Source organism: Hemitrygon akajei, chromosome 3 (genome assembly GCF_048418815.1).
Source record: "Hemitrygon akajei chromosome 3, sHemAka1.3, whole genome shotgun sequence".
Classification (NCBI taxonomy): Eukaryota; Metazoa; Chordata; class Chondrichthyes; order Myliobatiformes; family Dasyatidae; genus Hemitrygon; species Hemitrygon akajei.
In genome coordinates, this window is record NC_133126.1 from 151707164 (window position 1) to 151719197 (window position 12034).

General features: G+C 41.2%; 1 protein-coding gene across 3 annotated transcripts in view; it reads right to left on the reverse strand.

Moving 5' to 3' along the window:
- Nucleotides 1–12034, reverse strand: part of kcnab1a (potassium voltage-gated channel subfamily A regulatory beta subunit 1a) — a 353998-nt gene that overhangs the window by 75722 nt on the left and 266242 nt on the right. For all 3 annotated transcript variants that reach the window (XM_073041060.1, XM_073041058.1, XM_073041059.1), the window contains exon 2: nucleotides 7180–7223. Coding sequence is in view for 2 of the 3 variants with exons in the window: in XM_073041058.1 (XP_072897159.1) it covers nucleotides 7180–7223 (44 nt within the window). In the remaining variant the exon portion in view is untranslated. The remainder of the gene's footprint in view (nucleotides 1–7179; nucleotides 7224–12034) is intronic.

Genomic DNA, 12034 nt, shown 5'->3' on the forward strand with positions numbered 1-12034 from the left:
CTGGCCTGTGTAGTTCCTCCAGAATTTTGTGTGTGTTGCTTGGATTTCCAGCATCTGTAGATTTTCTCATTTGTGATTTGTTTACCCAATCTTGAATGTTACAACGCCAAAGAAGCCATTCTCAGCTTGTTGATCTCCAAGCCTTTCCTATAAATAAAGTTATTTTCTATTTACCTACCACCATTTAAATCATGAAAACTGAGTAGTTCCTCTGTTTTCTCTATATATTAACTAAAGTAAATTGAGGAACTTTTTCCTCATGTTATTTTTGGTCTTTTGCCAATCACCTTCACTCTATTTCCTCTCTTTTATCATCCTGAGGGCTGAATGGACTAATTCTGCTCCTCTGTCCTATGTTCTTTGCGTTGGCGCGTGATTAAGTGGTTAAGGAATTCGTCTAGTGATCTGAAGGTCGCTAGTTCAAGCCTTGGCCGAGGCTGCGTGTGTGTCCTTGAGCAAGGCACTTAACCACACATTGCTCTGTGACAACACCGGTGCCAAGTTGTATGGGTCCTAGTGCCCTTCCCTTGGACAACATCGGTGGCGTGGAGGGGGGAGACTTGCAGCTTGGGCAACTGCCGGTCCTCCATAAAAAAACTTTGCCCAGGCTTGCACCCTGGAAACTTACCAAGGCGCAGATCCATGGTCTATCAAGACTAACAGAGGCCTACCTATGGTCTTATCTTATTCTGTCCAGATTCTTCATGATTTTAAATACCTTTAGCAAATATCCTTTCTATCTCCTCTAATCCAAAGATCATATCAGCAGCTCCTCCATTAAATCCACATGACTACAATCCCTCTATCCTGCTATCATTCTAATATACTGTCTCTGCATCTTCTCCAAGGCTTTTCCAAATTGCATTGTGTAAGTTTACCCTTCACATCTTCCCTTAGAACAGCACCAATGCATCTAACCCGCTGTTTTACAATAATTCGTCGTAACCACCTTACTTTTGTGCTTGAGGCCTCAATTTATAAAACACAGGGTCTCTTAAGTTTTAAGCATTTTCCCAACTTGCCAGTTTTGTAACTGTGCCCTCTGGTTTATGTTCCCTCTCTTGAGATTTGCTGCCAAAGCATAACATCAGATATTTTTTCTGGATTGAATTGCACCTGTTATGTGAAAAAAGCCAAAACAACGAGCTGCAGATACAGGAAATCTAAAACAAAAACAGAAAGTGCAGGAAATACTCAGCAGATGAGGCATTACTATGGTTCGAGAAACAGGATTAATTTGAAACGTCCCATGGATGTGGCCTGACTTGCTGAGTACTTCCAGGACTTCCTGTTTTTATTCATCTGTTATCTTTGTTCATTCCACTATTACGTCACATCTCCTGTCTGCCACAATCCATTTCACAGTTATTAACCATGTGTGTGTTGGATCATAAGCAGTTCAGAAATGGTAATTAGAAGGAAGCTGAAGATACTTCCAGAATATGGAACACAGATTTAAAAATTTGGGCAGTAGTTGTAAGAAGAAGGTGAAGAAAGAAGTATTTACTCCAAAGATCTAGAATTCACTACTTCTCACAGTAGTGAAAGCAGAATGTATCATTGCCTTCAGAAGACAACTGGGTAAGCACTTGTATAATTTATAGGACAAATGGGGAAGAGTAAGGAAATGGAACTGATGGGATTGCTCTCCTAAGAGCCCACATATACTTGTTGGACCATAATGATATGCTCCTACATGCAAAATTTCCACAAAGTTATTCATCTGTATTTTCAGTTTCTGTTTAAAAAGGGTTTTTTTTTCCCAGAGTTTGCCCCTAGTATTACAAACTGTAGAAAATTAAGCTAAAAGTTGAATCTACATCATTTAAAAAGGCCTGAAATACTACTTCCAACAATAAAATGCTAAACCTCATTTTAAGCCTAATTTTGGTGACATTAAAAATATACACTAGAATCCATTGTTGTATGGACTCTGTAAATTTGCTGTTGACAATACTTTTGTTGGTAGAAGCTCCGATGTGGATGAGGAGGTATACAAGAGTCAGACAGATTGGCTGGTTGAGTGATGTTGCAACAATAACCTTGCATTCAATGTCAACAAGACCAAGGAATCAATTGATTGTGGATTTCAGAAAGGGAAAATCAAGAGAACGTATCATTAGGCCTCACTGAGGGGTAGGTGGTGGAAAGGGTGAGCCAACTTCAATTTCCTGGGCATCTTCACATGAGAATATCAATCCTGGGCCTAACACATTGATGCAATTATTGAGAAAGCCCACCAAAGCTATACTTCACTAGGAAGTTGAGGAGATCTGGTATGTCACCAAGATCTTTAACAAGCTTTTTTAACTGATGTATGGTGGAGAGTATCTAACTGGCCGCATACCTTCTGGTACGGAGGCTCTAATATCAAGATCAAAAGAGGCCACAAAGGGTTTTAGCCCCATCACAGTCACAGTCATCCCCACCACTGAGGGCATCTTCCAAAATCGGTGCCACTAGAAAGCAGCATCCATCATAAGGACCCTCACCATCTGCAACATGGCCGCTTTCATTACTACCATCAGGGAAGGGGTACATTTTAGGAACAGCTGGGGGCAGTCTGCCGGTGTCACCATGCTTCCAGTACCAAGTAGTGTCTTTTACACAATTTAATTTTATAACAGTGATTCTTTGTCTTGCACTGTACTGCTTCCACAAAATAGCAAATTTCATGACAAACGTCAGTGATAATTTACCTCATTCTAATTCACAGATTTCCTTTTATTGTATAACATAACATAAGAATGCTTTATTGACTTCCAATTTATACCGATATGAAATTCTGAAGTATTTTGTTATTATTCCTTTGATACCCCTCACTATTCAGCAGCTAGAGAATAGCTTTTAAAGCTGCTTAACTCAATCTAGTGTTCTAAATATGCCTTTATATTACTTTCAATTGAATTCATCATAAATTTCACTACTTTTCAAAGACATTAAAATCAAAAATTTAATATATTCTGGTTAAATATTTGTGTATGCGAATGCATGTGTGGGCAGAACAAGCTGTGTTATGGGGAGAGGGCACATGAGGGACAGAGAAAAAGAGAGAATGCAAAATCCTGAATTTGCTGAGTGCTGTTTGTTGGTAATTTAAAAAAATTTTTTTAATCAGGGCAAGGGCGTATTTGTCTGTTACTGGTATGGCCAATATTTATTGACTATTCCTAAGTGCAAAAAAGAAATGGATGGGGAGGGGCACCTTCTTAGATTGATGTAATTCCTCTTTCAGTAAAAGGAGTCCTTGGTTCCTTAAGGTTGTTATAGCAGGGGGTGGTAGTGGGGATAAGCTCCCACTATCTATTAAATGCTCTCAATGGCGTGCACCTCAAATAACCTCCGACAACCAAATCCAGCTCCTGGCCTTCACGTGTGGCTTAGCTACTAAGCCATGCTGTCAGAAGGTGGAGTAAAGATGTGTTACTGGTGCATTTGTAACAGTTACTTTGAGCAGATGAGGCTTGTCAACCTTGGTTGGCAGCTCATCTAGGAGCAGGAAGACTCTGATCTCAAACCTCCGCTGCCTTGCGGCTATAGCCACTTGTGGGGAAGGCTTTGGGAGTAAACACCGAGGAAGAATCAGGAACTGGAATCCCTAAGGCAGCCCTGCGTTGAGTTCACCGCTGTCTGGCAACTTCTGCAATGCTGCTGGTGCCGAAATGAATCGGTGTCTGTCATTCTTCTGGATTCATCAGCTGCGTGGAGAAGGGAAGCCTGCCACATGGGCCACAGCTTGCTCTCCATATCGACCTTCCCTGGCTTGTTACTGGCTTGTGTGTCAAGTAGACAGCTGGGATGCAACATCCATGACCAATAGAGGCCCTCCAAAAAAGTAGAGTCCCACAGTCCTGTTGGGCAGGACATTCCAGCAGTTAGACCCAGTGATGATGAGAATCAACCACCATATTTCCAAGTCATGATCATGTGGATCTGGAAGGGAGCCTGCACATGGTGGTACACCCCACACATCTGCTACCCTGGATGGTGTTGGTTTCTTGAGCATTTTTGGTGCTACACCTATCCAGGCAAATGAAGAATAGTCCTTCATCCCCCCCCCCCCCCCCCGAGATATCAGGAGATGCTGTAGATTCTAATGGTTCTTGTAGCCACACAGTTTACGTGGCAAGATCAGATGAATTTCTGGTCAGTGGTAACTACAGGGATATAGATGGTAAGGTATTTGGCAGTAGTAAAACCAAGAAGGTTAAGAGTACACAGTTAAGATTCTTGCCAGAGATGGTCATTACACGGCACACCTGTGACATGAATGTCACTTGCCACTTACAAAGCTGTACTTGAATACGACTGAGGTCTTGCTGCATGCAGACATGGGCTGCCTCTTTCGCCAAGGTGTTCAGATTAGAATTGAATATCGTGCAGTCATCAACAAGTCTGCCTTCTCACCTCATTGTCGAAGGAATGTCAATGATGAAGCAGTCAGAGATAGGTGTGCCTCTTGCAGTGATGTCCACGGGTGAGAAGACTGACGATTTACAACTGCAACTATTTCACTTTGTGTGAGGCATGACTGCAACCAGTGGATTGTATTCTGTTTGATGTCTATTGTGTCAGTTTAACCAAGACATAATCAGTCAACGGTAGTCACATTTGCTTCACCTCTGGCATTCAGCTCTTTGGTACAATCTTGGACCATTTCAGTGATGAGATCTGGTCCAGAGTGGTTCTGGCAAAACTGAAACTGGCCATTTCCAAAGGTACAAAATCCTAAAGATGTGGTCATTTCATGAAAAAAGGATGAGAAGCATCTACAATTTCTTCATCATAAATACATTCCAAACCTTTTATGTCAAACATCATTTTAAATCAGAGTTTGATCATAAGAATTGGATCATTCATTGCATCATCATCACGTGTTGAAAATAATGGTTAGTTCTCGCACACCTCCACCCACGGCCTGGGTAGAGTGAACATAGAGGGGATGTTTCATGCTTCCAGGATAGTCTGAATTGTGTAGGCACAGCTTCAGAAATGAGGGTAATCCTTTGAAAACTGAGATGCAAAGGAATTTCTTCAGCCAGAGGGTGGTGAACCTGTAGAATTTGATGCCACGGAGGGTAGTGAATGCTATGCCATTCAGTATATTGACATGCTTTTGAATGAGAAAGAGGTCAAGGGTTATGGGGAGAAGGCAAGAAAAGTGGGGTTGGGAAAAAAACAGCTACCATTGAATTGCGAAACAGATTCGATAGGCTGAACGGCCTAATTATGCTCCTATATCTTATAGTATTCATCTGTTATAATTACGTACATTTAAAAACTAAAGAAATAGTTGGGGTACAAGTGATATGAGTGGAGTACTCTTCACAATAGAAGCAATCAGGCAGACGTACTTTATCCTCTCCAAGTATGTTTCTGATAAAATGCTAGAGTTTGCCTAAATGGAAAGTTACTGTAAATGAAATCTGCTTCACACAAAAAAGTCAATAAATGCCCAAGAAATAAAATTGAATAATGTGACAAGTGGGTATAAAACTAGTAAAAAGTAAATGCTATTAACAAAGCCCAAGGCAATTTAAAAATGAAACTCAGTAAAATCTAAAATGAAGAAAAATATTTCCAGAAAGGATGTTTGAGATCTAACAACCACAAAAGCCTGAACTATGGTCATCTCAATTTCCAGAGATCTCAGCATTGACGCAGAAATACTGGTGGCATTTCACTAATTTTAGGCACAGCAATCTCGTTATCATCATGTGGCATGTCATATGATGTGGGCAATCACTGTCTTGATCAAGACTGCTTTTGGCGATTTTTTTCCACCGAAGTGGTTTGCCATTGCCTTCTTCTGGGCAGTGTCTTTACAAGACAAGTGACCCCAGCCATTATCAATACTCTTCAGAGACTGTCAGCCTGGTGTCAGTGGTCGCATAACCAGGACTTGTGGTATGCACCGGCTGTGGCCACTTGTGCAGCAGACTGTGCTTCTAAAATCAAAACTTCAAGAGAGGCAGGTTTTAGACTTTAAATTGTGCTTGGATTCCTGATTGTGACCAAAGGTGAAATTCTACTCTCACTACATAGCCTGAAGACTCACAAATGCTGCTTTAATCCTGGTATGCAATACTAATCCTTTCATTCTTCATTCAGATCAAGTCATCCAGTCAATTGGCCAATACCCAAGATACTAATTTATTATTTTGCTAATTGATTGAGCTGGTGGCTTGCCTGGCTGAAGTTTAATAATTGTGGAAATATCTTCAATCACAATCAAGCTTCAAAATAAATAGAAATCTAGTAATTTTGATCTTACTGCTATATCAACAAACAAAAAGAATAAAAATACAAAAGCTATGCACGGGAGTTGCACATTCACAATATTAACCCCGTGGCACATAAACTGGGGTCCAGAGATTTTCAGGCATCTAAATAAACTAAATGTATTTCACTGTGCAGAGCAAACACAACCTCACCACCAACAACCCACACCCTCAAGCTGTTACACAAAAGGCAAATAGACACAGCACATATGCAAACTAACCTCGACCATACCCGAAATCAATGCCTTCTGGAAAGATTTATTAAGACTGTTTTCCAAAAGAGATAGTTTTTTTTGGTATGGTTTTACAACTCAAAGGGTGATTTCTGAAGACTAACCCATTTGAAAAGGAGCATGTCCTTCAAAAAAGTTTGAACAACCAAATTATTCCACTTATTTACTGATCAAAAATGAGTCAGCAATAAACATTTCCAAGTAAACGTACCCAGCTTGCAGCTGAAATTGGGCTGCATGGATTTACCTTAGCTGGTTTACATTCAAAATAGAGAACAAATTCACACTGTGGTATCCAGTGTTCTGAGCTATGAATTCTAAACTTGATTTTCCAGTTAAAATAACTTATGTCAATGGCAATTGAAAATCACACTGTATCATTTAAATATGATGGCTTTACTGGAACCACAAAATATACATTGCTCTACTTCAGAATTACATTACAATGCTACAATGATCGAAGAGGCAATTCTGCAGGACTCCTCTCTTGGTGCTGTTTTCAAGACTGGAGGACGATTTGAAAATAAACCAGCTCCATTGATTCTCTTACTCATACTCCTGTACTCCTAACAAGGCTCTGTGCCACATGTGGAGCCCCACAAAATTCCCCTAGGATGTTCCATATTATAACCCAAAATCATGCCACGCTAAAATCTGTTACTCACCAAGTCCCAGACAAGATACGCGAAGTCCTGATTTTCCCAGGTTCCTTTAAATTAAAACAGTAAATTTTTATGAATGAAAAGAAAATGACATGTTCTTGTTATCTCCTATACATTTTAAAAAGAAAGAATTATTAAATTCAATCTTAAAGGAAAAATGTCAACTTTTAGCAGTGTTGGGAGAAGATCATATTAGTGGTTTTATTATTAAATAAATACAATATTCTGGCTATTGTTCAAAGTAGTTCAAGGTAACATTTATTATCAGAGTACATACATATCACCACATAGAACCCTGAGATTCATTTTCCTGCGGGCATACTTAGCAAATCTATAGAACAGTAACTGTAAACAGGATCAATGAAAACAAACTGTGCAAATAAATAAATAGCAATAAATAATGAGAATGAAATAACATGAAATGAAAGAGCATGAAATAACAAAATAAAGAGTCCTTAAAGTGAGATCATTGATTTTGGGAACACCAGAAATAGAATGAGTGTAGCTATCCCCTTTTGTTCAAGAACCTGATGGTTGAAGGGTAGTAACTGTTCCTGAACCTGGTGGTGTGAGTCCTGAGGCACCTGTACTTTCTACCTGATGGCAGCAGTGAGAAAAGAGCACGGCCTGGGTGGTGAGGATCTTTGATGATGGATGCTGCTTTTCTGCGGCAACGTTCAATGTCGATGTACTCAGTGGTTGGGAGGACTTTACTCATGATCTACTGGGCCGAATCCCACTCAAAGGCATTGGTGTTCCTATGCCAGGCTGTAATGTAGCCAGACAGCAGACTTCCCACCACACATCTATAGAAGTTTGCCAAGGCATGCCAAGTCTCTGCAGACTCCTGAGGAAGCAGACGCACTGTCATGCTTTCTTCGCAATAATATTTATATGATGGGTCCACAACAGATCCTCTGAGATAGTGACACACAGGAATTTAAAGTTACCGGCCCTCTCCACCTCTGATCCTCCAATGAGTACTGGCTCGTGGACTCTGGTTTCCCTCTCCTGAAGTCTACAATCAGTTTCTTGGTCTTATTGACATTGAGTGGGCAGTTATTGCTATTACATTACCCAGCCAAATTTTCAATCTCCCTCCTGTATGCTGATTCATCACCCCCTTTGATACAGCCCACAAAAATGGTGTCATCAGCAAACTTGTATATGGTGTTGGAGCTGTACTTAGCCATACAGTCATAGGTGGAAAGCGAGTAGAGCAGGGAACTAAGCACACATTCCTGTGGTGCTCCTTGCTGATGGAAATTGTGGAGGAGTTGTTTTTGCTATCTGAACTGACTGAGGTCTGCAAGTGAGGAAATCCCAGATCCAATTGCACAAGGGGCTCTTAAGACCCAGTCTTGGAGTTTACTGATTAGTTTTGAGGGGACGATTGTATTAAATGCTGAGCTGTAATTGATAAAGAGCATCCTGGTGTATGATTCTTTGCTGTCTAGATGTTCCAGGGTTGTGTGAAGAGCCAATGAGATGGCATCTGCTGTAGACCTGTTGCTTTGGTAGGCAAATTGGTGCAAATCCAAGTCGCCACTCAGACAGGAGCTGATATGCTTCAACACCAACCTCTCAAAACACTTCATCATTCTGGGTGTAAGTGCCACTGGGCGATAGTCAATGAGGTGGGTAACCATGCTCTTGGGCACCCTCATCCAGAGTGTTTTGATAAAGTCTGCTAAGGCCCTGGCTTAGTCATTCAGGGCCTCAGATGAGTTGTTGAACATGGCCCAGTCCACTGACTCAAGGCAATCCTATAACTGATCCTCTGCCTCCTATGACCACCTTTCAGCTGTCTTAATCTCTGAAGCCTTGCTCTTTAAGGCTCTGTCTGTATGCAGGTGGCAGGTATACAGCCAAATGATCTGACTTGCCAAAATGTAGATTCAGAAAAGAACGAAAGGCATTCCTTATTGTAGTGTAGTAGTGGTTTAGCATTTTGGGACATCTGGTGCAACAGGTTACACGCTGGTGATAATTGGACAGGGTTTTCTTCAACAGGCCTGGTTAAAGTCACCTGGTTATAGTCAAAGATGCACAAGTTTGGATTCAACTTGTTTTGTTCAGTTGCAGTAAAGTATAAAAATTATAAACTCAACATCGAAGGAGCCCACAGAAATGTAGCCACATGCATGTGTGTGGTGCAATAAGAGCAAAGAATTCAAACTAAAGGCAATGTCATGGAATTTCATAGCTCATTTTATGAAGGAAAGATGTATGCTGGAGTTGGTCCCAAAACAAAGACTTAAATTCCACTGCCTGTCACAACAGTCTTGCACGATATGAAATCTATCTTGTTAAGCACAAGTCCCTGACTTCCTTCCAGATTCTCCCTAAACTTGATCTACTCTGGCATGGATGCACCTAGAAAATCAGAAAGATATACAATGGCATGCAACACACATTTGAATACCACTTCTGCATTTTGCACTTCTGCACAAATGGGCAGATTGAGCCACTCTTGCAAAGCAGCCTACGTAACAAGTGTGAGACCTGTCTCAATAAGACGTAGAGTTGAGCATGTCCATTAGCACGTTGCTTAGCTCAGAGTCAGCTCTGGAAACCAACTGCAAAGGAAGCTTCTCTTCATTAAAAACTTAACCTCTTGCTGCATTTCCCTCACCCTCAGATCTGATTCACAATCCTCAACAACTGCATCTCATTCATCCCCCTCTGAAACCAGTCCCAACTTTAATGCCTTGGCATTCAAGACCAGTGATCAAACACTACACGGGAAATCCAGGTACGATCTATGGAGGGCTATTTTAAGAGCAAAAAAAACAGTTCTGACAGAAGTTAGAGAAGGAATCTGATGCATAACAGATCTGACAAGGTTTGCAAGCCATTACTTCCTACAAGGCAAAATCTAACATCATGAATGGGTGTGATGCTTCACTCCCAGGTGAGCTCAATGTCTTTTATGCACGTTTTGAAAGTGTGAATAAAACTATACCTGTGTGAATTCCTGCAGTATCTGGCTACCCTGTAATATTGATCCTGGAGGTTGATGTTAGAATATCTTTCATTATGGTGAACCCTTGCAAGGCATCAGGCCCTAATGGTGTCCCTGGCAGGACACTGAAAACTTATGTCAACCAACTAGGAGGAGCATTCAAGGATATCTTCAATCTCTCACTGCTGCAGTCGGAGGTTCCCAGCTGCTTCAAAATACTGACAATCGTACCAGAGCCCAAGGTGAGCTGCATCTATGCCTATCGCCTAGTTGCACTCACAACTACTGTAATGAAGTGCTTCAAAAGGTTTGTCATGGTCGGAATCAACCCCTGCCAAAGCAAGAACCTGGACCCATTGCTAATTGCTTTTCACCACAATTAGCCTGGCATCACCTGAACAATAGCAATACCTTTGTCAGGCTGCTGTTTACTGATTACAGCTCAGTGTTGAACACAATTGTATCCTCAGTTCTAATCAGGAAGCTCCAAAATCTGGGCCTCTGTAACTGGAATCTTGGCTTCCACTTTGGGAGACCACAGTCATTGAAGATCAGAAAGAGAAATCTTTTCCTTGTTGACAATCAACACTGGTGCACCTCAAGGATACATGTTCAGCCCACTGCTCTGCTCTCTATACACCCACGACTGTGTGGCCAGGCACAGCTCAAACAATATCTAGAAATCTGCTGACGACTATTGTTGGCAAAATTCCAGATGGTGACGAGGAGGTGTACAGGTGTGAAATAGATCAGTTGGTTGAATGGTGTCGAAACAATAACCTTCCACTCAATATCAGTAAGACCGAAGAATTGATTGTGGACTTCTGGATGGGGAAATTGAGGGAACTCACACCAGTCCTCATCAAGAGATCAGCAGTGGCAAGGATGAGTGAGCCATTTCAAGTTCTTGGATGTCAACATCTCTAGGGACCTGTGCTGGGCCCAACATATTGATGAAATTATAAAAAATTTCAGTGGATATATTTTATGAGGAGTCTGAGAAGGCTCTAAAAGTAATCCGGGAAATTATAGGCCGGTAAGGTTGACATCAGTAGTAGGTAAATTATTGGAAGGAGTACTAAGAGATAGGATCTACAAGTATTTAGATAGACAGGGACTTATTAGGGAGAGTCAACACGGCTTTGTGCATGGTAGGTCATGTTTAACAAATCAATTCCAGTTTTTCGAGGAGGTTACAAGGAAAGTGGATGAAGGGAAGGCAGTGGATATTGTCTACATGGACTTCAGTAAGGCCTTTGACAAGGTCCCGCATGGGAGGTTAGTTAGAAGATTCAGTTGCTAGGTATACATGGTGAGGTAGTAAATTGGATTTGACATTAGCTTAATGGGAGAAGTCAGAGAGTGGTAGTGGAGGATTGCTTCTCTGAATGGAGGCCTGTGACTAGTGGTGTGCCACAGGGATCAGTGCTGGGTCCATTGTTATTTGTCATCTATATCAATGATCTGGATGATAATGTGGTAAACTGGATCAGCAAATTTGCTGATGATACAAAGAGTAGAAGTGTAGTGGACAGTGGCGAAGGTTTACAAAGCTCGCAGAGGGATTTGGACCAGCTGGAAAAATGGGCTGAAAAATGGCAGATGGAGTTTAATACAGACAAGTGTGAGGTATTGCACTTTGGAAGGAAAAACCAAGGTAGAACATACAAGGTAAATGGTAGGGCACTGAGGAGTGCAGTAGAACAGAGGAATCTAGGAATACAGATACAAAATTCCCTTAAAGTGGTGTTACAGGTAGATAGGGCAGTAAAGAGAGCTTTTGGTACATTGGCCTTTATAAATCAAAGTATTGAGTAAAGAGTTGGAATGTTATGGTGAGGTTGTATAAGGCATTGGTGAGGCCGTATTTGGAGTATTGTGTGCAGTTTTGGT